The sequence below is a fragment of the Danio rerio genome, chromosome 9 (genome assembly GCF_049306965.1).
Source record: "Danio rerio strain Tuebingen ecotype United States chromosome 9, GRCz12tu, whole genome shotgun sequence".
Taxonomy (NCBI): Eukaryota; Metazoa; Chordata; class Actinopteri; order Cypriniformes; family Danionidae; genus Danio; species Danio rerio.
This window is the reverse complement of record NC_133184.1, coordinates 13,287,176-13,312,878: the sequence shown is the minus strand read 5'-3', so window position 1 is coordinate 13,312,878 and position 25,703 is coordinate 13,287,176. Positions and strand designations below refer to the sequence as shown.

Below are 25,703 nucleotides of genomic sequence, written 5' to 3'. Positions count from 1 at the left end.
CGTACAAAATAATAAGCACATTCGCTCATTGAGTGCATTGTTACTTAGAAAAGTAATATTGTTATGCAACCCAACGCTGGTCAAAAAGATGGTGCAATGTTGACCACTAAATGTGTGGCACCCTTGGAATAAAATTTCTGTAACCTTTCTGTAAAATTTCTGTTTTACAAGGTTTTAATACAAGACGTTTGGCCAGTGGAGAAATGGTCGTGCCCAACTGAGCCTGGTTTCTCTCGAGTTTTTTTAATTCTTCACTTTCGCCAATTGGTGAAGCTTTTTCCTCGCCGCTGTCGCCACCAGCTTGCACGGTTCGGGATCTGTAGAGCTGCGCATCGATGGATTTGCTCTTCAGTGTTTGGACTCTCAGTAGCGATTATTCACCACATTGATCTGAGCTAAACTGAACTGAAGTTAAACTCTGAACTACACTGTTCAATTTACTATGATATTTTATGTGAAGCTGCTTTGACACAATCTACATTGTAAAAGCACTATACAAATAAAGGTGAATTGAAATGAATTAATAAAGAGAACGTTTATTAAATTATGTTGCAGTTGAATTTTTATGGCAACAACTTTAAATAGTTGTTTTTCTTGAAATGTTTTTTTCAAGCAAAAAAATATAATTTTTAAAAATTTGATACAATATTTGACTTTTTTGCATAAATTGGGACATGCTACTCAACTCATACGCTGTTTAATATACTGTAATATATAATGTAATGTTTACCAAAGTTAATCAAAACTTTCTTCACATCTAAACCAATAATACTATTCCCCACTAATTTAATATTTAAAGTAAAAAAACTGAGTTCAAAATTCAGTTTTACTTAAAAATTACCAGAGTGAAAACATTTAAATTTGCTTTTTAAAGTAAAACAATGTTTACAACACTTTTAATGTGACATGTCTCAAGAGGGAAAATTGAAAGAAGAAAAAAGTAGCATGCAGCTTTTAAACCGTCTGTGTGTGCACCTGCCGATTAAAACATTAGTCACCTTGGTGATGACAGTTGAAAGGAAAGGCATTTCAAATAAAAAAGCAACTTATTAAAATGTCTACAAAGAAAGAAAATGATCAGCTGTTTTCATGCAGATTTAAAATATATGGTAAAAAGGTATCAGACAAGTTGAATGAAATATTAAAACAGAAAACAGAGCAAAAGAATGAGAGAAAGTGAGCTGTGGCTGAACGAGGCAGAAGGATAAAGTTTCTCTTCATAATTAACTTCATGGCCTGTGAACCTCCACGAGCCGAGCTGGAGGAGCACAGCGTACCTCTCCTGCCCTCCCTGCATTTATTCCTCAAAATTCCTTTCTTTCTTTGTTTAATTAATCCGCGCATGTGCTCCTTTGTTCCATCGTTCTTTTTCTGCCCTCCTGCTATTGTTCTGCTGGTTTCCTCGCACTCATCCTGATCCCTCTTTTCTTCATCTCTTTTTTTCCTCCTCCTCTTCGTCGCTGCCTACTCCTTTAATACGCTTCTGCTTTTTCTACCTCGTTCTCTCTTTCAGGCTCTCTGCAGGTTTCCTCTTTTCCTGTGTGTGCTGAAGTGAATGGTGACCGAGTGCCCTGTAATTATGTGCCATTCAGATTATTCGGCATCACATGGGCTCATTTACGCTGGGTATAAACATCTGCCTTATGTAAATCCAAACACAAAATGAAACGCAATTAAGAAAGCTAAAAAATCTACTATTTTAGAACCATTTACAAACATGGTTTGAGCAATATGGTCACTTTCTATATATTTACAAGGTGTTCTGCATTTATTATTCTGGTTCAAGATTGAATTACTTGATCCTTTTTTCGATTTTGAAAACTTATTGGATCTTGTTTACACCTTTGTTTAAAGCCTCTGTTTATTAATGTAGGTCAATAATGTTTTCTGTTTGCACCTCTTTATGAAGTGTCGTTCCTTAATGAAAGTAGTCAGTATTTCAGATTCTACAACATTTAGAAATCTGTCTACACCTGTGAGTAAAGAATCCATTTATGAATGTGGTTTAAGTAATTTGATCCTTTTTCCAATTCAAAAATGCTTTTTTGAATCGCTTTCTTCAATTAGTACAGTTCGGGTCGGTACGGGTTACCTTTATCAGGCTTGCGTTTCCACTACGAAGGGTACCCTTTTGGTGGGCGTGGTGTATGACAAAGTTTCAGTCTATGTCATTTTTGCTCGAAAAAATGTCTACAGTAAAGCTGTACGGGTCGTTTACATATCGAATGAGAAGCTCTTCTCACGAAACAGATGCTTTATACACATAAATACTTCTGTATAAATGTTTATTACTAACTTTTCTATAAACATGAGTTGATTATAACTGCAGATCAATGAAAGTGCGAAATAGCCTACTGTAACATCTGCAATTATACAGGTATAAAATAAATAAATGCAACATATAGAAACACATACAGCACCTTACAGTCTCCAAAATGTTACCCACTACAAAAGAACTACACACAGCATGCATTTAGTCCTTATTTAGGTTCAAAAACAACACAAAATATAGCCTACAGTCAGAGCAAAACTCTCATCTGTGTCTTTAATCTTCAGCAGCACATGTAAGCTCTGTTAGAAAGTATTTCCATCATTCTGAGTTCATAATAGTCCAAAAGGCGGTGATAATAGTTAAACATGGCAGTTTGTTCACGTTTGCTGAAAAAAAATGTGATTCTTTACTCACAGGTGTAAACAGATTTCTAAATTTTGTAGATGTTGTAAATGTGCCCTTTTTTTCCGGCTTCTTTTTCTCCAGGCTTCACTCTCGCTTTTGTCAGTTTCTGACAGGATCGGGTTTCAAAAGCACGTCAATAATCACGCACACGTTATTATCCTGAGCTCAAGAAGTTTGTTATTTCAGATATAGACGCGTTGGAAGCGCAAGCAAGAATTTCGTTCTTCAGACTGGCTCATAAAAAACTACAGGGAAGAAGGTAAAATCTCCTCTTCTTTTTGGCTTTGTGGCTGTTTATCAGGACAACGATAAGGTTTGTTTGAGCCCGGGTCAACCATGGCTCGTTATTATAAGTATATATAATTATGCTGTAACGGTAATCTCTCGGCTGTGTATTTTAAACGTGACGGATCCTTTGTTTTCATTCTGGCTTTATGCGTAAGCGAATGATGTATCTCTGTAAAGCAATGGCATTCAGCTGTGTGTTCAGCTGCACGTTTAGCTGCGCCTCTAGCTCCGCCTTGTTTAGTACCCTTTCGAAAGGGTGCTGAAAAAGTGGTACGGTACAGTTCGGTATGCTTTTTGACAGTGGAAACTGCCGTAAAAGCGTATTGAATCAAACCTTACCATATGGTACCACTTAATGGAAACATGCCATTAGGACCCGATTTATACATGTGAGTAAAGAATCCATTTATGAATGTTGTTTGAGTAATGCGAACACTTTTCCTATACAAAAACGTTTTGAATCCTGTTTACTCCTGTTTATAAATTGATGTTCACTAATGAATGTACTGTAGCTCAAGTAATGTGATCACTTTTCAAATTGGATTACATTGTGGACCCGTTTACACCTGTCAGTAAAGAATCCTTTTATGAATGTGGTTTAAATAATGTGATCACTTTTCCAATACATAAACGTTTTCAATCCTGTCCATATAAAAAAAGTAATATTCTTGTTTACTCATGAATGTAGTTCAAGAAACGTGATAACCTTGCAAATTCGACTATATTTTGGCCCCTGTTTACACCTCTGAGAAAAGAATCCATTAATGAATGTGCTTTAAGTAATGCAATAACTCTTTCCAATCTGAAAATATTTTGGATCCTGCTTAAATCTGTGTGTAAAGTGTCTGTTTATAAAAGTGGTTTGAATGGTTTGAGTGGTTTAAATGATTTAATCACTTTCTACAGTAATGTAATAAAGTTTTGAATACTGTTTGCATTTGTTTGTAAGTTGTTAACTAATCAATGTAGTTCAAAAAATGTGATCACTTTTCAAATTTGACAACATTTTGGACCCTATTTTTGCCTATTTACATAAAGTGCTGTCCATGGTTTGAGTTATCTGATCACCTTTTCCAATCTGAACGTGTTTTGGATCCTGTTATATAATATAAACCATTGTTTCTCAACTGGTGGAACATTTTCAGTGGGTCACGGAGTATGTGGTAAAAAAACAACAACAAAAGTTAAATTTTTAACTTGTTTTGACTTTTATTTTGAAATGCGTGCATGACAACCCTACCGTTTGACATGTGAAATTTAATTTAATTATAGCAACAAATATGTCGAAGCGCAAGTACGACCCTGAATATGTAAAGTATGGATTTACATATATTGACGACAAAAAAGACTTAAAACCTCAGTGTATCATAAGTAGCGAGGTGCTCTCGTAAGAAAGCACGAGACCTTCTAAATTAACACGACATTTAGAAACCAGACAACATGTTTTATTAACAGTTCAGTTTAGTTCATGGTAACTGAACCTTTCCTTACCCTAACCACTGTTTACAGTATTTGTCATTTTTACTTTGTAATATTTCTACAATTTGATACATTTTGTTAAATAACAGCAATAAAATATAGTTTATTTGTAAGTCTTGGTGATTTTATTATGATTTATCTGTCACTACTTGTGTATGTTAATAAATACAAATTAATTATATTTCCTAAAATTGTATTATAGTTCCTAAAAATTTGGGTCGCGGCTTGATGACCATGTAAAAATGTGGGTCCCATGGCCAAACCAGTCGAGAACCTCTGATTTAGACGTCTATTAAACACAAAATTGTTGGCCAGGGTGTAAGTGCTGTCCATTTTGTATCTGGTTAGATGTCTCACACACACAAACACATACACACATAAAAAGCTGATTACAGGCTAACTTAATGGCCTATCCTGCAGTCCTACAATATTTTGATTCTGCGATGGCTCAATCTGACTGCTTTTCCGACAATTTTGAGATAGACAATACGCAGTCTATCTCTTTTTCTGACTCCTGTATATGTATGTGTGTGTGCGTGTTAGGCATTTCAGCTGTGCTTCTCTACAGCAGTCCGTCTCCATGACTGATTCTGTTGTGTTGAGCTCAGGACTGACTCGCTCTCAGAGCCGCAGCCAACTGCCAGGATCACTTCCTCCTTCCCAGCAGTTTAAGATTTCCAGCGGCTACACACAAACACGGCTCTGTTCAGCAGCTGTGGACGCGCTGCACAGGGGGATTCTCTGCTGAGGAGGGGAGCATCTGTCAGGACAGACGCGGCCCGTGTGATACTCGCTTTCACACGCATTTACAGATACACAAGCAGTTTGTCAGTCTAATTTAGAAGTTTGGCCCATGGATTTGCCATTGATGATGGACTGTGTGGTTTGACTCGTCTTTTCTGCAAAGCTCACACAGGCATTAATTGTCTCTGTTGCTTGACACACAAAAGCACAGCCCTTACTCACTGTAGGCAACCCTGGCTAAATCTTCCATGTATAAGGCACTCGCAATATAATTTTGGATATATATTTATGTTTAAATAAAACAATAGTCATTTCCATCAATCATTTAAATCACACTTGTGAATATAGGAATCCCCTGTACACTATGAAAATGTGTTTCAATCTTCTGCCTATACAGGATGTCCAACAAGAATAATTTTTTCATGGATTATATTTTGTAGTTTTTGTCTGTGTGTCTGTGTGTGTGTGTGTATATTTGTGGTAACATAAGAAATATGAAATATACAATACATTAATTAGACAAGCAAGACTGCACTTACTGCATGTAATACATTTGTGCACAAACAAATGTGCTGTATAAATACAAATGTTCTTTTTTTTCTATGTACTACTCACTCTTCTCAACAAATATCAGATTTTTATTAAACCTTAATTTTCATGGGTGACTGTCATGGTGAAAAAGCAACTTATCATTTTGAGCTGTTTAGCTCACACAACGACAAATATACTTTCAAGAATTCCCACTTAGATATGCTAAGCATTTATAACAAATACCCGGTCAATAAGCATATCAGGGGATTTGTGATCAGGTAGGTCTCGATAGCTCCCCCTTTAGAAAAGAGAGGAAAAGGAGGAGATGGGGTGGAAGGGGGGATTCTTCCAAAACGAAGATAGAGCAATAAAGAGAAAGTGATCCATTTATAGTATGCTTGGATCACTTTGATTGGATTATTACTGATTACAGATGAGTGGCCAGCAGTGCTCAATCATATCACATGCTCCTCTCTAAATTAGTTTATGAAACTTCACTTGGGTGGCTTTGGTTAAACTACTAAACACAATAACTAGCTTTTGAAGCATGAAATAAATGTTTTGAGAGAGTAACTATATTTTGCAGTCATGCAATAAGTTCATAGGTTCCAGAACAGTTTAGAGATTTGCACTCACAGTTTAGAGAATGTTAAGTCTGGTTGAAAAAAATGTGTCAAAGCAACTGGGAAAAACTGTTTTATATTTAACAGTATTTTTCATTCATTTTTTCATTTTGGCTTTAAATTACTGTTAAAAAAAATAAATAAAAGCATAGTTAATGCAAATTTTACTTTGGATATTATGTGTGTAGTAGAGCATGCATGCAATATAGCGAAATAGAATTGTTTCAGCAATGTTGATATGATTTTTGAACACTGATATGTTGATACAAATTATAGCGTTTGACAGTGAATGAACACAGTTGGCTGCTTGGATGATGCCTACCTACGGAGACGCACCCAGTCTGCAGTTTCTTTTTTCTAACTGTGCATTTAAGTATGTATGTATTAGGGCTGGGCGGCGTAGTGGCATAGTAGGTTTCCCCCACAGTCCAAAGACATGTGATACAGGTAAATTGAATAGTCTAAATTGTCAGTAGTGTGTGTGTGTGTGGTTTCCCAGAAATGGGTTGCACCTGGAAGGGCATCCGCTGCAAAACAAAACGTGCTGGATAAGTTGGCGGTTTATTCCGCCGATGCCGGATTAATAAAGGGACTAAGCCGACAAGAAAATTAATGAATGTATTCAACCCAAGCTCATTCTGGAAACGTAGCCCCGCGGACGTTTCTGGAGACCGCGATTTACGTGGCCGGAGGTACGTAGGGATGCGTTTAGTTTTTTTCGAGCGAACGCTGCGGGGCGGTGTGGCGCTGCTCCGCTCCTCCTCTTCCTTCGCGCTCGCCGGCCGACGGCTCACCTCCCAGTGGAGGAGCCGGCAGGGGGGACGATGACCGGGGTCGAGTCCGGGGAACAGCGGTTCCAGAAATCAGGTAAGATGAAAAACGGAATCTGAAAAAAAGGGCGAGAATGTTGCGGGATCCGAAAACGCGGTCGAAATCGAAGACGAGGGCTTTCGCTTTTTTTTTGCTTTTGAGAGGCACTGATTGGGATGATTGTGGAGGGGATTAAATCATTTCTAAACTAATATCAAACATTGATGAATACAATGGATCAATGATACAAGTGAAAAAAGTGCTTTACAATTTTCTCTGGAGTCTTAATAGTATTCATCTACAGAAATGGAATAATAAAATGTAAAACAGCACCTAATAGTCTTCACCATATTAAAGATGCTATAAATTTTACCTTTATTAAAGTTACAAATTATAAAATTTATTGTGTCTGAATGCTTTAAACTCTCCTGAAATGTGCGCACAAACACATGCAAGGGATCATTTCTTACTCTATTATGGTTACACTTTGCAATTGTGGTTCCTAGAAAACTATAATATGGTATAACTCAACATTGCAGATCCTGCAATGTCACCATTGCGTACAGGTATGCACACATTGAGATATCGATGCTGAAAAGATATATTGTGCAGCCTTAGTATTAGAGCAGCACGATTCTGGCTAAAATGAGAATCGCTATTCTTTTGCTCAAAATAAAGATCACAATTTTCACACGATTCTGTAGATGTAAAATAAAGGTTAATGAGTGGGTTATTCTTATTTTTATTTCTCAAACATATGGTGACACAATAATAATAATAGTATATTATGTCTACTGATAGTTAAAATGCTCAATTTTGAATAGACTTATTAAGACTAGAATTATTATGTTTGAGATAAAATATGAGACATATGCTTGCAATCGGTCACTGACAACATTATTAGACCATTTATTCTACTGGTGAAATCAGACATTTGTCATTATCAGATTCCCTCTTGCATAATATTCAACATTACATGGGCTGGAGTAGTTATACTGATACTGTTAAGCATTCATTTCATGCACAACACTTTGTGTTCGCTATAAAAGAAAAACATATTAAATGCTTGTCGTAATCATAACTCTAAAATGCGAAATGATGTGCGTGCTTTCGGTTTCATGTTCACTGCTTAGTGCAGTTCATACAATGATTGCTCTGTGTAACAAACTGAATGTTATTTACAACTGTATTACCTTTTATTCACAGCCTATGCAAGTTCTGTTCACTAAAGTAGGCATCATTCACAGCCGCGCGCCCACCCTCTTTGTGGTAACAGCTCAACGCAGCTCACGTCACATGTGAATACATCATTACATGAAGACAGAAATTAAATTTTTGGTTGAATTATACCTTATAGATACAGTATTTGACACTTTTTGGAGATGTCCACTGTGAAATCGTAGAAATGCTGGATTAAGATCGTCTGGGGGGTCGAATCAAGATCGCAATCTTTTTTCAATTAATTCGATTAAATATTGCTTTTATTGTCAACTTCTGGAAAGCCACAGGTCGAGATTGAATATTCCTACTGCGTAAGGTATCATGGTGATAACATTCTTTAAAATACCATGGATACGGGTAACTGATATTTGAACAGAAAGAAAAATAGTAACAAAGGTGAAGGGAAGCATGAGTGTGGCTGTATTTGGTATAGGTGTGTGTGTGTGTGTGAGAGAGAGAGAGAGAGATGGTTGAAGTTACAGTAGGGCCTACGTTCAGAGTAGATTAACACAGAAACAAAGGGCTCTTTATAAACACAGGGGCGCTGTGTTTGGACTCGCTTTGAAGCACAGGTCATGAGTGGAGGCCCTGGGTGTGTGATGTAACCCCAGTCAGCCAGTGGAAACTCATGAGCAGAGTCACTGGAGTTTAGTAGAGCATAAAACAAAGTGCAAAAATATGCAAAAATTGTGGAGGAAATGAAAAAGAGGACACAAACCACCTTTACAACACATCAACTGTGACAGATGTCACACAAAAAAGAAAGACAGATGGGAAAACCCCAGTTACATTCAATAGCCTGGCAATTTGCATTTCCAGACCAAAACTATCGTCTTAAGACTCAAAATAAATGGTAGTTGTTGCTCCTAGTGAAGGTTCTAAAGGTTATTTGGAAACTTATACAGGCTTATGCTGTGTTCAAACCAGACGCGGCACACGCAACGCAAACAAATCGCGTTATTCGCACAGAAATTGACGCGTCATATCCACTTTACAATAGACACGGATTCACGTCATGGGCAGAGCTTCTGTCTGCCTGGTGACTGTAGCTCTTTTGCTAAATGGCTAACATGGATTTTATTGAAAGAGTAGCTGTGCTTTAGGAATGCTGAAAAACAGTATCGATTCGTTCAGTGCAGTGTCCACTAGATCCATTCAAAGGTGTACCCAGCTCTGTGAGTTCATCAACTCCTCCAGAAACTGTAGCTGGATAATGGAGGCTTTCAGCGGTGCTTCAGGCTAAGCCGAGTCCAGTTTGATGAACTGTTTTCCCGTGTCAGCAGGAGTTTTCCCACAACAACAAAAAAAGAAATCTCCTGATTGGTTAACGCGGTGCGACTGTCGGCTGAAGTTCAGATTTTCCAACTTGATTCTCCGTCAATTGCACAAAGCGCTCAACTTGCGCCACTTCATTTGTAAATCACATCATTTGCGATGCCTCATTCAAGCGAATCCCACCACAGGATGTCTAACAAGCCAACTTTATTGAAAGTATGTATCAAAGTTTCAGTATAGGCTTGTAACTTAAAATATATTTTTTAAATGCCAAGTAGTTGTAACCATTTTGGCCCCACCAAAAGGCTAAAAGGCTTTAAAAAAAGCTTAGTGTGTAAAAGTATTTCAACATAAACTATGAATCCTTCATTTTAGATGATGGACTAAAGCCCATACAGATTACAAGATTCATCCAACCCAGGTTCATAATTGATATTTACCCCTATATACATTTCTGAAGATCGCAAAATATGTTCTAGGAGCTGTGTTTTTTTGCAGTTTATGTTTTCTTAAACCCACCAGAGGCTGCTGTGATAGCTTTTTTAGATCTCTAATTTTTCTCTCGAGTGCTATTTAAGCCTGCTCTTCCACACGTAAATCCACCAGAGGCCACTGTCAACTGACTGACCGACCGACTGATGCCCTAATGTGTTTTTAAAAGCAAAAAGGAGCCCTTGCAGTCACCTGATTTTTACCACCATTACAGATCTTACCATGTTTACCCTGTTATTTACTATTTTTTTATATATATTTTTTATTGGTTTGGTTTTACTTGCTTTCTGGAACTGTTTATTGCCCCAATTGAACCTTGTCGTTTGCCAACGTACATGGCGAGCTACTGAGCAAACTGGTAACAGTGAAAAAGCCGTTCACAGAGATTTAAGCAGTCAGCAGGTAGCGAGAAAAAAAAACTTCAGCAGTGTCAAACCAGCCTGTAACTTTTGTTTTAAAGACAAAAATTAGCCATACTGTACGTAGCTCTGGCTATATAACTCTCGGCGCTTTGCCAAAATGCATATGGGGGGTGGGGGGTGGGGGTACCTTTTAACAATGAGTCTGTGTTGGTTTTCTTGTTTATTTATTGTCATCAAGAATTCGCATACATTATGAATGTAATTGCCTGAGAGTGATTTGCTAGTTTAGATTGTAATTCCAGTACAAGTTGTGTACAGAAGTGATTATATGCTCACTGTGATTATTGGCCAGTGTCACCCACGTGACTGATCTCATTATGGAACAATAGACGAAAACATTAAACTTTACCTAGACTTTCTGTAAAGAAGCGTTGCAGACATGACTTTGGTTGTTGTGCACTATGACACACTACACTAGAAGAAATGACTGACTCACACCCAGCAAAAACTGATAAAAGAACTGTTGACATTTAAGCATATTTCTCAGTTGATAATGGGGCTGGAGCGGGTTGGGAAAGGTACATTAAAACCCTGACAGAAGGCAGTTTCAGGTCCTCAGTTGAGAGCTGAGCACTGTCTGAATAATCTGCCAGCTAAGCTTTTCTGTAACCTTATAAGCGCCATACAGAAGGGAATACAAGTCGTGAATTCCCCTCGGACAGGCTGTTATTCGGTATTCACCTGTCTCTCTTTCGCCAGCACTGGAGAACACAAGGCCTGTTACTGAGGCAGAGCCAAACCTTACCACAGGCTTTCAGAACACTGAACACCACTGTTGGAAAATAGTTCAGATTTTTAGCCTGTCAGTGCAGAAGGGGATTATCATGACAAAAAGAACTTTCTTGTTAAAAAGTAACAAAGCTGGCAGGGCCGCTGAGGTTTGTGGGCCGAATGTGCACACGGTTACAAATGGACTGCGCTTGTTAAAGGTTAACGATTTTCTTCCGCAGGTACACGCTGTTGTAAAGCTTACTAATGGAAATCCCCCTGGCGACAGCGCAGATGTATCCCACGGCGTATTTTTTCTGGCCTTCTCACTTCAGAAAATCAGTGTGATTGCTTAATGTAGGTGAACGTCTTTCTGCATGCTGGGAAAGGAATGCACGTGCACACATTTATCTTCATAAACTGAGGGCTTCTCTGATGGCACACGCATTCCACGCATATCAACCCAAATCTAGGTCCAGTTGTAGGTGGTCCAAATGAAAGCATGCCTTTTTTTTAAGGCATGACTAAAGGAAATGTGAGCAGTGTTCGCCCATGCAAAACCCATTGATGTGACTTGTCTTGGTGTTGCAATGGTATTGTTGGCACGTTGCTAGGGTGTTCTGTGTGGCAGCTAAGCAACATGTCTCTATTGAACTTCACAAATTGCTCCATTAAATGAGGTGACGGGGTTTATTTTGCCATCTTAAAAGATAAATATGTAATTGTCTGTCTATTCAATAAGAGGCCATTCATACAGAACCTGTTCTTGAGTTTAAAAAGTAGGGCGCAGTGCACAACAATGGAAATGAACACAGGACATTCTGAAATCTGAACTTCTTTTAACCTGACAAAAAAATCAAATCAGCAAGACACTGCAGAGCGATCAAATATGTACAAATGTAAAAAGGAGAATCGTAATATGCTCATTTATTTTCATTAATTGTCAGCAGCATTTTATAATAAATATAATTGCTATCATATTACTTCTGTTTAGATTTGAAATTATAAACAATGTTATATATTATTTTTGTACAATATATATATATATATATAATAATATATATATATATATATAGGGCATGGTATATTACAGTAGTGCCCAAATTCAGTTCTAGAGGGCTGGTGTCCTGCAGATTTTTGCTCCAACTTGCCTCAACACATCTGCATGGATGTTTCTAGAAAGCCTAGTAAGAGTTTGATTAAGCCTGGATTATACTAGACATGTTCGCTAGTTTGCTTGTTTGCTTCGTGCACGCGGCGAATGTGATGGCATCGCTGTGTTTGCTGAGGTTTGCTTTGGGTGCGTGTGGCATGATTTCAGCTCGACATGATTTTCCGCTTTTTTTAGACTCGATTGAACAGTTCACACGGCGCCACGTTTGATTTGAATTGAATATGAAACATTTTTATGAGATTTTGTCTGAAACAGATACGACTGTACAGACACCTTTATAATCTGCGATCAAAGAGATAACCAGATTATCAATAATTTTTGGCTAGAAATTGCAACAGCAGTGGGATACTGCGTTTGGAAGGTAGGATAAACGTTTGGAAAAACCTGAGGGAAAAGTTTGTTAAAGCCAAAAGAGGCCCTGGCAAAAGTGGAGAGCCAGTACACAATTACAGGAATCTGTTTTTCCTCCATTTATAGATTTTACACTGATGCATATATTGTAATTTTACATTTTAAAAGATTTTAATAGTTACAAAACTACAATTAAGGAAAAAACATATTTCTTTGATAACTGGAATGTAATATTTAAACCTATCCATTTACAAAATATTGATGGCCTGTTTTTCTAGGCTTTATTGGTGATAATGGTCAGGAATGTTGGACCATTATTGCCTTTTTAGCATAAGAAGAGGACAGAAACTAGCCAGACAGTAATGTGTGAATTTTGGAGTGAGCTAAAAAAAAAAAAAAAAAAATCTGTATTTTTTAGTAAGTTTAGTTTATTCGGCTTTTATTCTTGCCATAATAAAATAAATATTTGTAGAGCAACTCATGTTCTGTTTTCATTAATATTTGGAAAAATGGGTAAAACTGTTCGAGATATGAACAAAAGCAAGTGATGCATCAAAGTTTGAGATAAAAATTTTTTTGAATTGTTAAAAAAATCCTTATAATCATTAAAATAATTGTTAAAAATAATTTAGAAAATAGTTTTAAAATATTAAATGATATTAATGATATGATGTAGTTTCGGAAACTTTCTACTTCTCTGTTCATCCCTCTGACTCTATGGTCAGTTTCTTATGACAGCCCCCTGTCGTTTTAAAGAGTATCACAACGGCGAACGCGGCAAGTATATGAAGGAATCGGATTTATACCTTCCAATCTGTCTCAGCATGGATCAACGATTGTCCTTTTCACAGCATCCTGTTTCTCATTATTTGTATTGAATGTAATTGTTATTGATTTGTGATTGTAAGGGAGAGCGGCCAAGGAACTCATTGCGAGTGCTGAAGCTGGCTTCTGCTGATGAAACTATCTTCAGTAAACTATATTTTTTTATTGGAATCTCTGACTCCAACTCTTCTTCATCTGACAGACTGGTCATTCTTTGGGTTGAACTGTAAACCATCCCTACATATAAAAATCATGCCGAAGGGTTTGTTCAAAGTTTTCCTCCTCCTATGAGCAACAATAATAGAGGAGCTCATACTTGCCCTTGCAAGCACTACTAAAACTGGTATGACAATGTATTTCCACACAAATACCTAGGCATAGTCAAATTTCATCTTGTACACTTCAAAGACAAATGTAGTATGATTTTTTACCATCAAGCACCCAGAGGGCCAGTCCATAACCATGAGAAAAGTTTACACGCAGTAAAAAACATGCCCAATTAAAAAAATATATAAGTGTTTTAGAAATTTTATTCCAACAAACTTCTCCCCAGGGTGTGAGCTGATGTAATTTCAGCATGCATTTATCTTAAATGAGGAAGTTTTCAAGTCTGGCTTCTTGAGAACAGTTCTGAGCACAGCTTGGTGTGCGTGTCTGATCAGGTTTCTTTATTATTGTAATTATGATGTGCTGTGGCAGAGGGCTCATGTGCAACTCGTCTCTATGACTTTCTCAGGACGTCTGACGAAGCATGAAACATAACCTACAGCATTAGATCCAGCAGCTTGAACGCGTGTGTGAAGCACACTCCATAGAAGTACAAAACCGCTACTTCACAGAACGCAGTCTCACACTCTGCTGATCCTCTATGCGCTATAAATCTGTTACAGCTGGTGTATACAGATTCACACAGAGCGCATTCGTGTGTGTGTGTGTGTGTGTGGCTGCATATTTCTCAGCTGCGCACAGGAGGCAGTGAGAGCAGCAAAGGTCTTCATTCCTTGTTGTTGTTTGGTCACTAGGTGTGAGCTCAGCTCCCTGGCAACTGACACCGGCGTACAGATCCAAGATCTGGTTATTTTGGCGTGATGGTCCAGGGAAAAAGAGCGAGCTCTGCAAATGTCGTCCAAATTCCACACTCGCCTCCAACTCGGCAAGTTCCCTCATTGTGAGACAGACACACTGCTAACAAAAAGAGCTGGGTGGAGATCTGGGATCTCCAGAGGAAAACACACACATACACTCTACACTCTACATACAGTGCACACACACACACACACACACACACACACACACACACACACACACACACACACACACACACATACTGAAAACTTTGATGAGAAAGTGTAAGAAAACACTCCAGAGAACCAAGGCTTAGAATCTGTCATGCTCTTTCTAATGATAACAGGATGACTAGATTTGAGCGATCTAAATGAAAACCATGCCTCTGACATCACTTCCTGTTTAATATTTGCCTGCTCACTGAAAGTAGATGTAAAACCCAAATTAATACAAGATAAAACCGCTTCAAATATATATGTTTATTATTATTATTATTATTTTCAATTATGTGTATTCTTAAAGTTAAAGACTCTTCTCTGGCATCTTTTAACATTCATAGAACCTTTTCGTTCTAAAAAAAACTCTTTAAAGTAGAAACAAGTTAATCAAATATCAGCATTTCTAATTGATCAAGTGTAAAACTTGTTAACAGTAAACTATGCTCTTATGTGAATTTGCTACTTTGAAGTGAAAAAAGTGAACCGGTTAATAAAAATACACTTTCCCTGTAGAAATGCTTTGTTAGGGTGTACTCACACTAGGCACAGTTGCCTTAAACAGGTGGCATGATTGTCCCCCTTCCCCTCTTCTTCTCGACCCGCATTGAATTTTTACCTTCCAAGCCCGGGCATGCTTACATCATCAATGATGTGACTGTTCAGTAAGAAAGAGAATTGATCCCGCGCCATACAATGTTGACTGCTATAGTTTGGCTGTTTTATATATATATATATATATATATATATATATATATATATATATATATATATATATTGTTGTTTGGGAAGCAGTTGCACAACTTCAAATCCAATCCTGAATAGATCCACCACTTTTGATGCAGATATATTTTCATGAAACCATCCTGCTGCTGCACATATTAGGAGGTTTGCTAAAGGTGGCAGCTGATGTGCACCGAGGGGTTTGCATCGCGTTCATTGAAAAGTATAAATGATTAATGAATCCATAGGAAATAATGTGACGTCACGTCTTAAGTTTCACGGCCGGGCGCAATTTGCACTCGCCTGAGCTCAACCAAAGCGCACTTCAGACCACCTCTTGCTACCAGGCCAGGGCTGCCCAACCAAACAGAGCACTCACACTTGTCAAACGAACTGGGAAATGCGGGTCAATTGCTCCAAAGCATGGTTTGTATAGCCTAGTGTGAGTACACCCTTAGATTCAATATGTAAGGAGCAAGCACCAATCTTTGTTGTTACCTTTTATTAGTTACTGTACAATTTGGCATCAAATACAATGAAGATTTTAGTTTATTTTCTAAGATTTTCTTTTGTATATTTAGGTTAGAGGACCTGGGTTAGTTAATAGGAATTCATTGATATTCATATTCCCATTTGTATATTTTCTTTTTATTAATTGTCCTTTGCTTATAATAATCTGTTAATAACTCACGCAAAATAATCACAAGCTGCTGGTAATAAACCTTAAATTTTGCATTTAGTTACATTTACATTTAGTCATTTATGAGACATGTTTGTCCAAAGCCACTTACAATTGAGAAGGCATTTGAGCATTTCAACAGGATGAGGTAATACACACAAGAAGTGCTAATTATAATAATCGACGACAAAATCGTTTGTGCTCAAAGAATTTAGTGCGAGAGTAAGGAGGGGAGAGTTGTTTTTTTTTTATTTTGATTTAGAGTGATTGTAAAAATGTGTCTGGTGCAAATGTGCAAAAACTGGTGCAAGTGTCAACTTACAGGGTTTCTGTAGGTTTCATCAAGTCAAATGTAAGACTTTTAAGACCCTTTTAAGACCATTAAGAATGAAATTTTGGATTTACGCAAGAAATTTTTTCTAATGACCTGGTATTATCATGAGGAATCATATAATTGTTTTAAGTTTTTTCCTGATTAGAAAATTTTATTTGTGGAATTTGCTGTAAAAATGTCTAACAGCAGTAGTGAATTGTATCTCTTTGCGATAAAAAACAAAATATAAAAAAAAATTGGTTTTATTGAGATTCATTGCTAGTGATTGGCTGCTTGTCAGCCCAACTAAGTAGCTTTAAATAGACTAAACAAAATTAAGACCTGCTTTAAATTATTCAAGACCTACAAAGCAATATGAGTGAATTGAAGACTTTTTAAGCTCTAAAATTGAAATCTAAATTGAAATTTAAAATTGAAATTATGAAATTTTAAGACTTTGAAGACCCAGCAGACACCCTGGGTTAAAGTGTCGAAAGAGTGTGTATTCTACAGATGGTTTGTCAAGCCCACTCACTTGTGTGAGGCACACTCAGAAATAATAGTGACTTTGGGTTGTTGCGTGGTGAGGTTGGGGAAGAGAAGAGGGGGTCTTAGTTTTGTTCACAGGGGTTCTTGAAAAAGATGGGTTTTTAGTTGTTGTTTGAATGAGTTTGGTGTCCCTGGTCATTTATTTCTGTTTTTACACCAGTAATAACATTATATTTATCTTAATGTTGCAATCTGAAATCTAGATCTTCTTAAAAGTTTGTAAGTTTGTCTCTGTGTGTGTACAGGTTTGTGTGGTTTACAGGGACACAAAGTAGTATAATAACATGGGTATGACTTAGTTGTATTCTATTAAGCTGTTCCTACTATGGATATCAATGTCTGATTTTTCCCAACATTCTTCAGAATATCTTGTTTTGTGTTCAACAGAAAGTTAAGAGTAAGTTGTGAATAAATGTTCATTTTTGAGTAAAATACTCTACAGATCCCATGAAGTGTGCATTTTTGTTCAATGTTTGACACTACCTAAACTGAAACAAGACATGGTGGGACAAATAATGAGTTCGACACAGTTTGACTACCGTTTAATAATTTTTGTCAATTTTGTCACTTGTGTAAGGGTCTTGGTTTTGTTCACAGGAGTTCTTGGAAAAGATTGGGTTTTAGTGGTCCTTTAAATGCAACCCAGGCTCATTCTGAAAACATAGTCCCGTGGACGTTTCTGGAGGCCACAAAATACACACCCGGAGGTACGTATGGCTGCAATTCATTTTTTTTTAAGCGAACGCTGCGGGGCGGCCGCTCACACGGAGGGCTTTCCCGCAGCAACCAGTTTGTCCGGTTAGCTCGTCATGTACGTCGGCGGACTCGAGGCGCAAAGAGGGTGAGATTACAGGGTGAGAATGTGATCAAAATCCAAAAACGTGGTAAAAATCAGACGGGGCTTTTCTTTTTCTGGACGGCTTTTGGGAATAGTTGCTGGTTGGGTTTAGAGAAGAAGTAGGGTGGGTCAGCTGGTTCATTCAGACAGACAGGCGGAAGGTCGCTCTGACAGCGGCCTCTGGCAGGTTCACGCGGGTGCGAACATCTCTAGATCTAGAACTTTATTAAAGTTTGTAACAGTGTGTCTCTCTGTGTACAACTTTATGTGGTTTACAGAGGCACAAAGTTGTATAATAACATGGGTATGATTTAGTAGCACTCGATTAAGCTAGTTTACAGGGACAGACCTAGAGTATGTGTAACTCAAAATGGCTCAAAAATCATACTTAATGAGGTCTTTTAACCGCATTGATTGAATTTGAAATTCTGCATTGATCCCGTGGGCCAGCCTGAACACCCAGTGGTGACTTACAGACACCTGCAGCTTCTTCACAGTGGATGTTTTTTTCCTTCACGTTTGTCAATTGTTTGGTTTGGGACTTGTGGAGCAGCACATTGATGGATTTTTTCTCAGTGTTTTGTGAAATTTAAACCACACTGAACTGAACTAAACTGAACTTCAACTATAAACTGGACTGACAGTTTCAATTTACTAAAACGTCTATGTTAAGCTGCTTTGACACAATCTACATTGCATACGTGCTATAGAAATAAAGATTGAAATTGAATTGAATTGAAATTCCAAATTTAGGGGTGGCGTAGGGTCATACCGGTATATAATAAGTGGTTTGTACAGTATAAAATATATTACATCTATGGAGTGTCCCTGTAAACCCTGTGTCGTTTGTGTTTGTGTGAACGTTTTGTTATTGTTCAGATATGGACTGGCTCTGCAGTGTTTCTGTAAGAAAAAAATAGGTTGGAAAAAAACAGGCAGCTCCAGGAAAGAATGTAGCTTGATGGTGGACGGTCTGCCTTCACCAGAAATATGCCGCAGTTTCCTCTCATCTCTCAACAAACCAGGGAGAGGCTTCCTCCTTTTCTCTCTCTCTCTCTCTTTCTCTCTCTCTCTCTCTCTCTCTCTCTCTCTCTCAACAGACTATCTTTATTTCATGCATAATAACTTTCACACAACGTTTCTCCTATTTTGTATAGCCAAATTTTCCAGGCAGTGCTAAATTAACGCCTGTGTCTGAACAGCATTAAAATAACACAGTAATAGATGTTAATAGCTGCTGATAAGCAAAGGCAAGAGTGTGCATGTGGGAACACATCTTTGTGGCCTGCTCATTAACCACAGTAGAGGTAAAAAGAGTGACAGTTTGTTTTGAGAGGTGTTTATTTTGCACACATCCGTTAATAAATTTGTATTTATTTTGGTGCCCATATGGCATTATTCTTTTGGCGCACTATAAATCAAGCTTAATACATGATAGTAATATTTGTTTGCTTGACCAGGATTGTGCTAAATTTATCTCGCCTCGAAGGGACAGTTCACCCCAATATGTAAATACAGGCTTCGTTTGCTCATCCTCAAGTTTTCCCAAACCTGCTTGACTTTATTTATTCTGTAAAACATGAAAGACGATTTCAAAAGCTATTTTTGTCCATACAATGAAAGTTCACTCAGGCCAACAACATCAACCCCCTATTGACTTTATTATAGAGACCAAAAAACACTGAGGCTTTCTTTTAAAGTTTTTTGTTTCAGATGAAAGGCAGTCAAATTAGAAAGGCTTGGAAAGACATGAGGGCGAGTAAAAGTGATATAATGTTGACTCTCCCAGCAAGTTACAAATATGAAATAATGCATATTTTTTGAAACAGACATGTGGTATTTAAATGACTGGTGTCTTGAAAATGCTTTTAAAAGATGTAATTGATGCTCATCAAGGTCGTAGTATTGTATTGCATCCTATGTTCAACAGATTGTTCATCTGATCCGTGCTCAAAAACCAAATGTGGGTCACCGTGCATACAGCCGAAATGTTTTATAGATCTTTTAAAGAGGAATTTTAAAAGAACAAATACTGTTGAAACTAGAAATATATCTTGTTGTCCTCTCTCAAAACAATTGCCTTGGACATACTGTGTCTGTCATCCAAGGCCCTAAATGGTTCTGTTCCAGAGAGCTGGGAATCTAAAACTTCTATAACAGTCTAAACATCTTCTCTGTTAGTTAGGATCAGTTTAATGTATCATGACAAATAAAAGTAACTGGTAATGCAGAACTAGGATAAAGGGAAAGTTCAACCAAAAATGCTAATTTTGCCATCATTTCCTCATCCTCTGTTTGTTCCAAACAGTTCCTATTATCTTCTATTGGACACATAGAAAAATTAAGAATGTTGGGGGAAAAAACAGCCATTGAATTCTATTGTAATTTTGTTCCTACTATGGACATCGATAACTGCTTTTTCTCAGCATTCTTCAGAAAATCTTGTTTTGTGTTCAACTGAAAGTTTAGAACCACTTGAGTGTGAGTAAACATTGAATAAATGTTCATTTTTGAGTGAAAAAGTCTTTACAAGTGCCAAGAAGTGCTATGAAATGTGCATTTTTATTAAATGTTTGACAACCTAAACTGAAACAAGACAGAGTGGGACATAAGGTATGTTTCAAAACAACTAATAATGAGTTCAGATTACCACAGTTAGACTACCGTTTACTATTTTCTTATATTTGCAAGTGTTTCAAGAGTTCACACTTAGCTAATGATAATAAAGTGAGTTTGGCATGCTGTCCCGGAAGAGAGCCCGGAACTCATAAGATCCTTGATCCTGGGGCCCCCTCACGTTTGCAGGGCGAGAGGGGAGTTTAAGCTCACGTACAGTAGGTCCGGAGAACTCCTCTACTTATTTATGGCTAATAGCAAATTAGCGATTGCTATTGAGATATACTGCTGATTGAGAGCTCATCTATGGTGCCAATTGGATTTGATCAATTCACCTATGTAGCATGTCCTTGGACTGTGGGAGGAAACCGGAGAACCTGAGGAAAACCCACGCAAGCACAGGAAGAAGATGTAAACTCTGCACAGAAACGCCAACTGGCCTGGTAAGGACTTGACCAGTGACATTCTTGCTGTGAGGCAACAGTGCTAACCACTGGGCTGCCATGCCACCCCATCAAGGAAAAGGGGGATTCTTCAAGGCAAATGTAACTGAGAAGAAACTCTGATTATTTATAGGGAAGTTAAGAATCATTTGATTGGTGGATCACGCATTAGCTTATCCAGGACGAGTCATGGTTAATCGTAAGCATGCGATCCTCTCGAAATAAATAAACTTTACTTAGCCAAACCCTTGGTTTGAACACCCTTTGAGATGTGAATAAATGGCCAAATTTAGCATCAGCTATAGCATCTTGAAGTGGGCAGGGCATATACTGTATAATACTAGAGAGCATTTGTTTGTTTGTTTGTTTGTTTGTTGAACTTCAACAAGTTCTGACACAATAAAATTATATATATGAAGACAAACTAAAATATGCCCACTATCGATCAGTGTTCAGCAGTCTGATTGACACTGGGATAAGAGATCTTAAGGCCCAATCCTAAATCTACCCCTTAGCCCTTCCCCTTACCCCTACCCCTCCTTTTGCACGTTCTCGTGAAGGGTAGGAGTGACCCAATTCTCTTCAGCTTGAAGGCGTAGGGCTAAGAGGAAAGGGTAGATAGCATTTCAAACTGAGATTTTTCAAGACCACACTCGAAACCAAGGGGTAAGAAAAGTTCTCAGAATACACCAGCCACTACGGCAGGATAGCTGAATCCGGAAGTAAGGAGATCAACAAATTTGTATTTTTTTATAATTAGTACGTATTTTTACAACAAACACATGCTTTAATATATTCATAACCATGTTTGTGTTTTATCGTCATGCTTTTTTTTTTAAATGCTAAAATAAAAACCGCTAAATTTCGCAATCTATAATCCATAATCATAATTCCTGTATAGCAGTTCCACAACATTCTAACACTCGATGACAATCAAATACCCTGTCACTAGTGGCTGGGAATGACCTTTTTACAGTGTCTGCTATAATGTTAATGTTGTTTTTGGTGTGTTTACATAGATAAATATGACCACTGTGTAAATGCACAGTATAGTTACGATCTTATTGCCATATTAGATCGTTAAGATAACATAATATATGCCTTCAGTGATTTCCTGAAGATAAATAGCAATAAATAACGCATCTGGAAAAACTACAGCAGACGCGATCATCTGATCTGATATGAAGAAAGAGATTGTGATGGCATATAATGACGTGTACAGGTGCTGTAGTGCTGTCCCATTTCTTAGGGATAAATTTTGAAGCCCTTCCCCTTCACACTTGGTTGTAAGGGCCATGGGGAAGGGGTAAGGGTACAAAAATATAATTGGGATTGGACCTAATTCTGTTCTGCTCCCAGTGGAATGTTTTATATTTTCTACCAGAAGGTAAGAGCTTATAGCAAGGAAAAAGTACATGAGATGGATTGTTCAGAACATTTGATGAGAAACAGAAGTATTGTTGAATAATTTTGCCTTTGTTTATAACTTCCCATAAAAAGAATGCTGTCCCTGTTTTTGGAGCCATTTGAGGGTGCAACGGGAACCAGATTTAATGCTTAGAAGGCTTGGACTTGACTGTGCTATTCAAAAGACATGTGTGTGGTGTTTTCATGGGTTTGTGTTTGCACAAAGCAAGTCTTTCTCAGGTGATTCATGCAGCTGGTTTGCACAACACGCGTCTATGCAAGTATGTATTAGGTGGAAAGTTTTCGAAGAGACATCAATGGCTGATTGACAGGAGGTGTGTGTGTCAGATATTTGGTAACTTCTTGTAAAACAGAGCAATAATATCTTGTGTGCAAGGGAAACGGCTCACCTGAGTAGATTTGTCCCGCATGCATGGGGCACAAGGGGCGTGGCTGGCATCCCGGGGCCAGTGTCCAGACAGGTAAGGGGCTGTGAGTGCGTCCAAAGAGGAGGTGCGACGAATGCTACCGTTACTGCTGGTGGTGCACCAAGAACCTGCCACAGGAAGTCTATGCTTGTCTGCGAGACAGCCAGAAAAGGCAGAGGAGATAAAGAGGGGAAGGAAGGATGGGGAGGGGGGGTTGATTGAAAGATGGATGAGCGAGAATAAAACAGATGGGAGGGAAACAAGAACAACATACGTTAAAAGCTGCGTGTTATGAACACATCGCATCCTCAGCACGCTTAGAGCCCGTCCGGCTGTGTTTACGCAATTACACCAGCTTGAGTGTAAACGTCCGCCGGGCTGGTGGCGATGAATGCTAAAACCCAGCAGATTGAGACAGAATTAGTCTGGTGTCCAGTGGCTCTTTTAATAAAAAACTAAAGCTGATTAACTGCTCGAGCGGCGTGGAGGAAGCAAGCCCGCGTGTCTTGACCTACATTTGGTGTGTCTCCGCAAATAATTGCCCCCTTCACTGGTGATCTTTCCAAAACACAATCAATGGCTTTCTCTTCTTCTCTTGCCAGTCTTAGCCAAAAGATAGTTCACCCAAAAAAATCCATTCACTCTCCTTTGAATTGTTTCAAATCGTTACGAAAGCTGTAATCATTCCATAGTACTTCTTTTTCTTACTATGAAAGTCAGAAGTTACTGGTTTTCATCTTTCTTGAAACATCTTTTTTTGAGTTCAACGGTAGAAAGCAATTCCTTAAAGGGTCACGAAACACCAAAACACATTTTTTGAGCTGTTGACAGTCGTATATGTGTCCCACACTGCTAAAAACACTATTAGGACACCTATATTTCACTAAAAAGTGTAAATTGGTTGTTTTTGCGTTATTTCAAGCAAATTTGTACTTCCTGTTTGAAACGAATTTTTGAAGCTGCGTCACGGTCATGACATAATAGCGTTGTAATCCAGCGTGCAGACTGGGCGTCTGTGCCAGAGTGAGTCTTATTACGTCTTACAGTGTGTTGCATTAATGCATGAGTAAGGCTTGGTTCAAACCAATCAGCGCGCTCTATTGTGCAACTTCATTAATATTCATTACTGTCACAGTGTAGACGGCAAAGACGCCACGTTGTGTTGGCAAAACAAGCGTGAAGTGTTGCTTTTATAGTTTGCTGCAGTTAAGTTTCGTTTTCATTTTGTCTCTGTGAGAGCGCAGACTCACGTGTGGATTAACAGTGTACGCGACGCGCGACAACAATAACTTACGTGTCTAAGGAGGATTATTGTTTACCTGAGAGCTGTTCTCATCTGCAAATGCTGAGATCCAGATTGTAGTCTCCTCTAAATAAAGACGCGGCTCTAGTTGCTGGTGATTGTCCTGTCTCTACAGATTTGGTAAGTGAGCGACCAGTGCTCTTTGTTTATTCAGTTTGTATTTTATTCGTATCAAACAAACTATTGCACCGAGTGCAATAGTTAGCACTAACAGTTACAACCAAACTATAACCTCGTGTAGGATTTAGTGACCGGAATAACACACGCGGCTTTCTGACGCTACCTGCCGTGTGTATCTAAGTTTCCGGGAAATGCTGAGTTTTTTTTTCTCTCATTCGCCGTGCGGTATCAAACATTGCATGAAAAATACACGCTTAGAGCAGCGCCTCGAATCAAATATCACGTTTGTCGGGAGGGACATGAATGAATTCCCATGAATGAATTCCCTGAATGAAAGAGCCAAACTGCAGTTAAAGTCCACCATTTAATAATTTGGCAAATAATTCGACTACAGATGTCCATGTAAACACAGTCACATTGTCCGCTGTGGGTGTGTGTTTTGACTCTGAAATTCAGCGCGCCCAAATAGACACTCCCATACCAAGCCGCTTTTCTTCCTCCGTCACTCCCCCCTAAACAGAGCTGGACACGCCCACTTTTCTGACTTTTTCCAAAGTAGAGGTGTGAAAACACACTGCTGAAAAGAGGGGGTTTCATGGCCCTTTAAGGTTTGGAACCACCTGAGGGTGATTAAATTAGTACATTTTTATTTCTGGGGGAACTATCCCCTTAAAGAGCTCCTATTTACCATTTTTTTTTAATAATTATTTTTTAGGGGTTTACCTTTATTTTGATAGGACAGTAGAGAATTCAGACAGGAATGCACTGGGACCAGGGAGAGGGAAAGGATTGGCAAATGACCTCAAGATGGGAATCGAATCCGGGTCGCCACGAGCACACTGGTGCTATATGTCAACGCGCAGTACCACTAGGCTACCGGCGCCGACACCAATTTACCATTTTTACAAGAAATAAGATAAGCCTTTGGTGTCTTCAGAATGTGTCTGTAAAGTTTCAGCTCAAATTACCCATCAGATTTAGCAGAATATGCCTATTTTGAGCTCAAATCAAAGTGTAGCTGTTTTTGTTTTCGTGCCTTTAAATCCAAATAAGCTGCATTTAAAGCACCCACCGTTCGCACTTCCTTCTTCCATTTTCTCTTGCATTACGTTAGATAAACAGCAGTCAGTGACAGCGACAGATACGGAAGAAGCAGAAATCCAGTTCAATAGTCAAAAATGCCAAGTAAGTTGACCTGTTTATATACGCATTACTATGGGGACATGTTAATAAGCGCCTGTAGATCAATTCGGTGGGCGGGGAAAACCACACTCCTACGTCACGTTGTGGTCAGCATCAAAATCACTGGGATTTGAATCCTATTTTAACGTCTTGAAATTTAAAAAAAGAGACTTGTTGGGTTAATATCACTTAAATTTGACAG

At 38.3% G+C, this 25,703-nt stretch overlaps 1 protein-coding gene across 2 annotated transcripts in view; it reads right to left on the bottom strand.

Moving 5' to 3' along the window:
• fam117bb (family with sequence similarity 117 member Bb) overlaps positions 1–25,703 on the bottom strand; it is a 93,793-nt gene that overhangs the window by 47,051 nt on the left and 21,039 nt on the right. For both annotated transcript variants that reach the window (XM_068223260.2, NM_001128362.1), the window contains exon 2: positions 22,879–23,048. In XM_068223260.2, the coding sequence (XP_068079361.1) occupies positions 22,879–23,048 (170 nt within the window). The remainder of the gene's footprint in view (positions 1–22,878; positions 23,049–25,703) is intronic.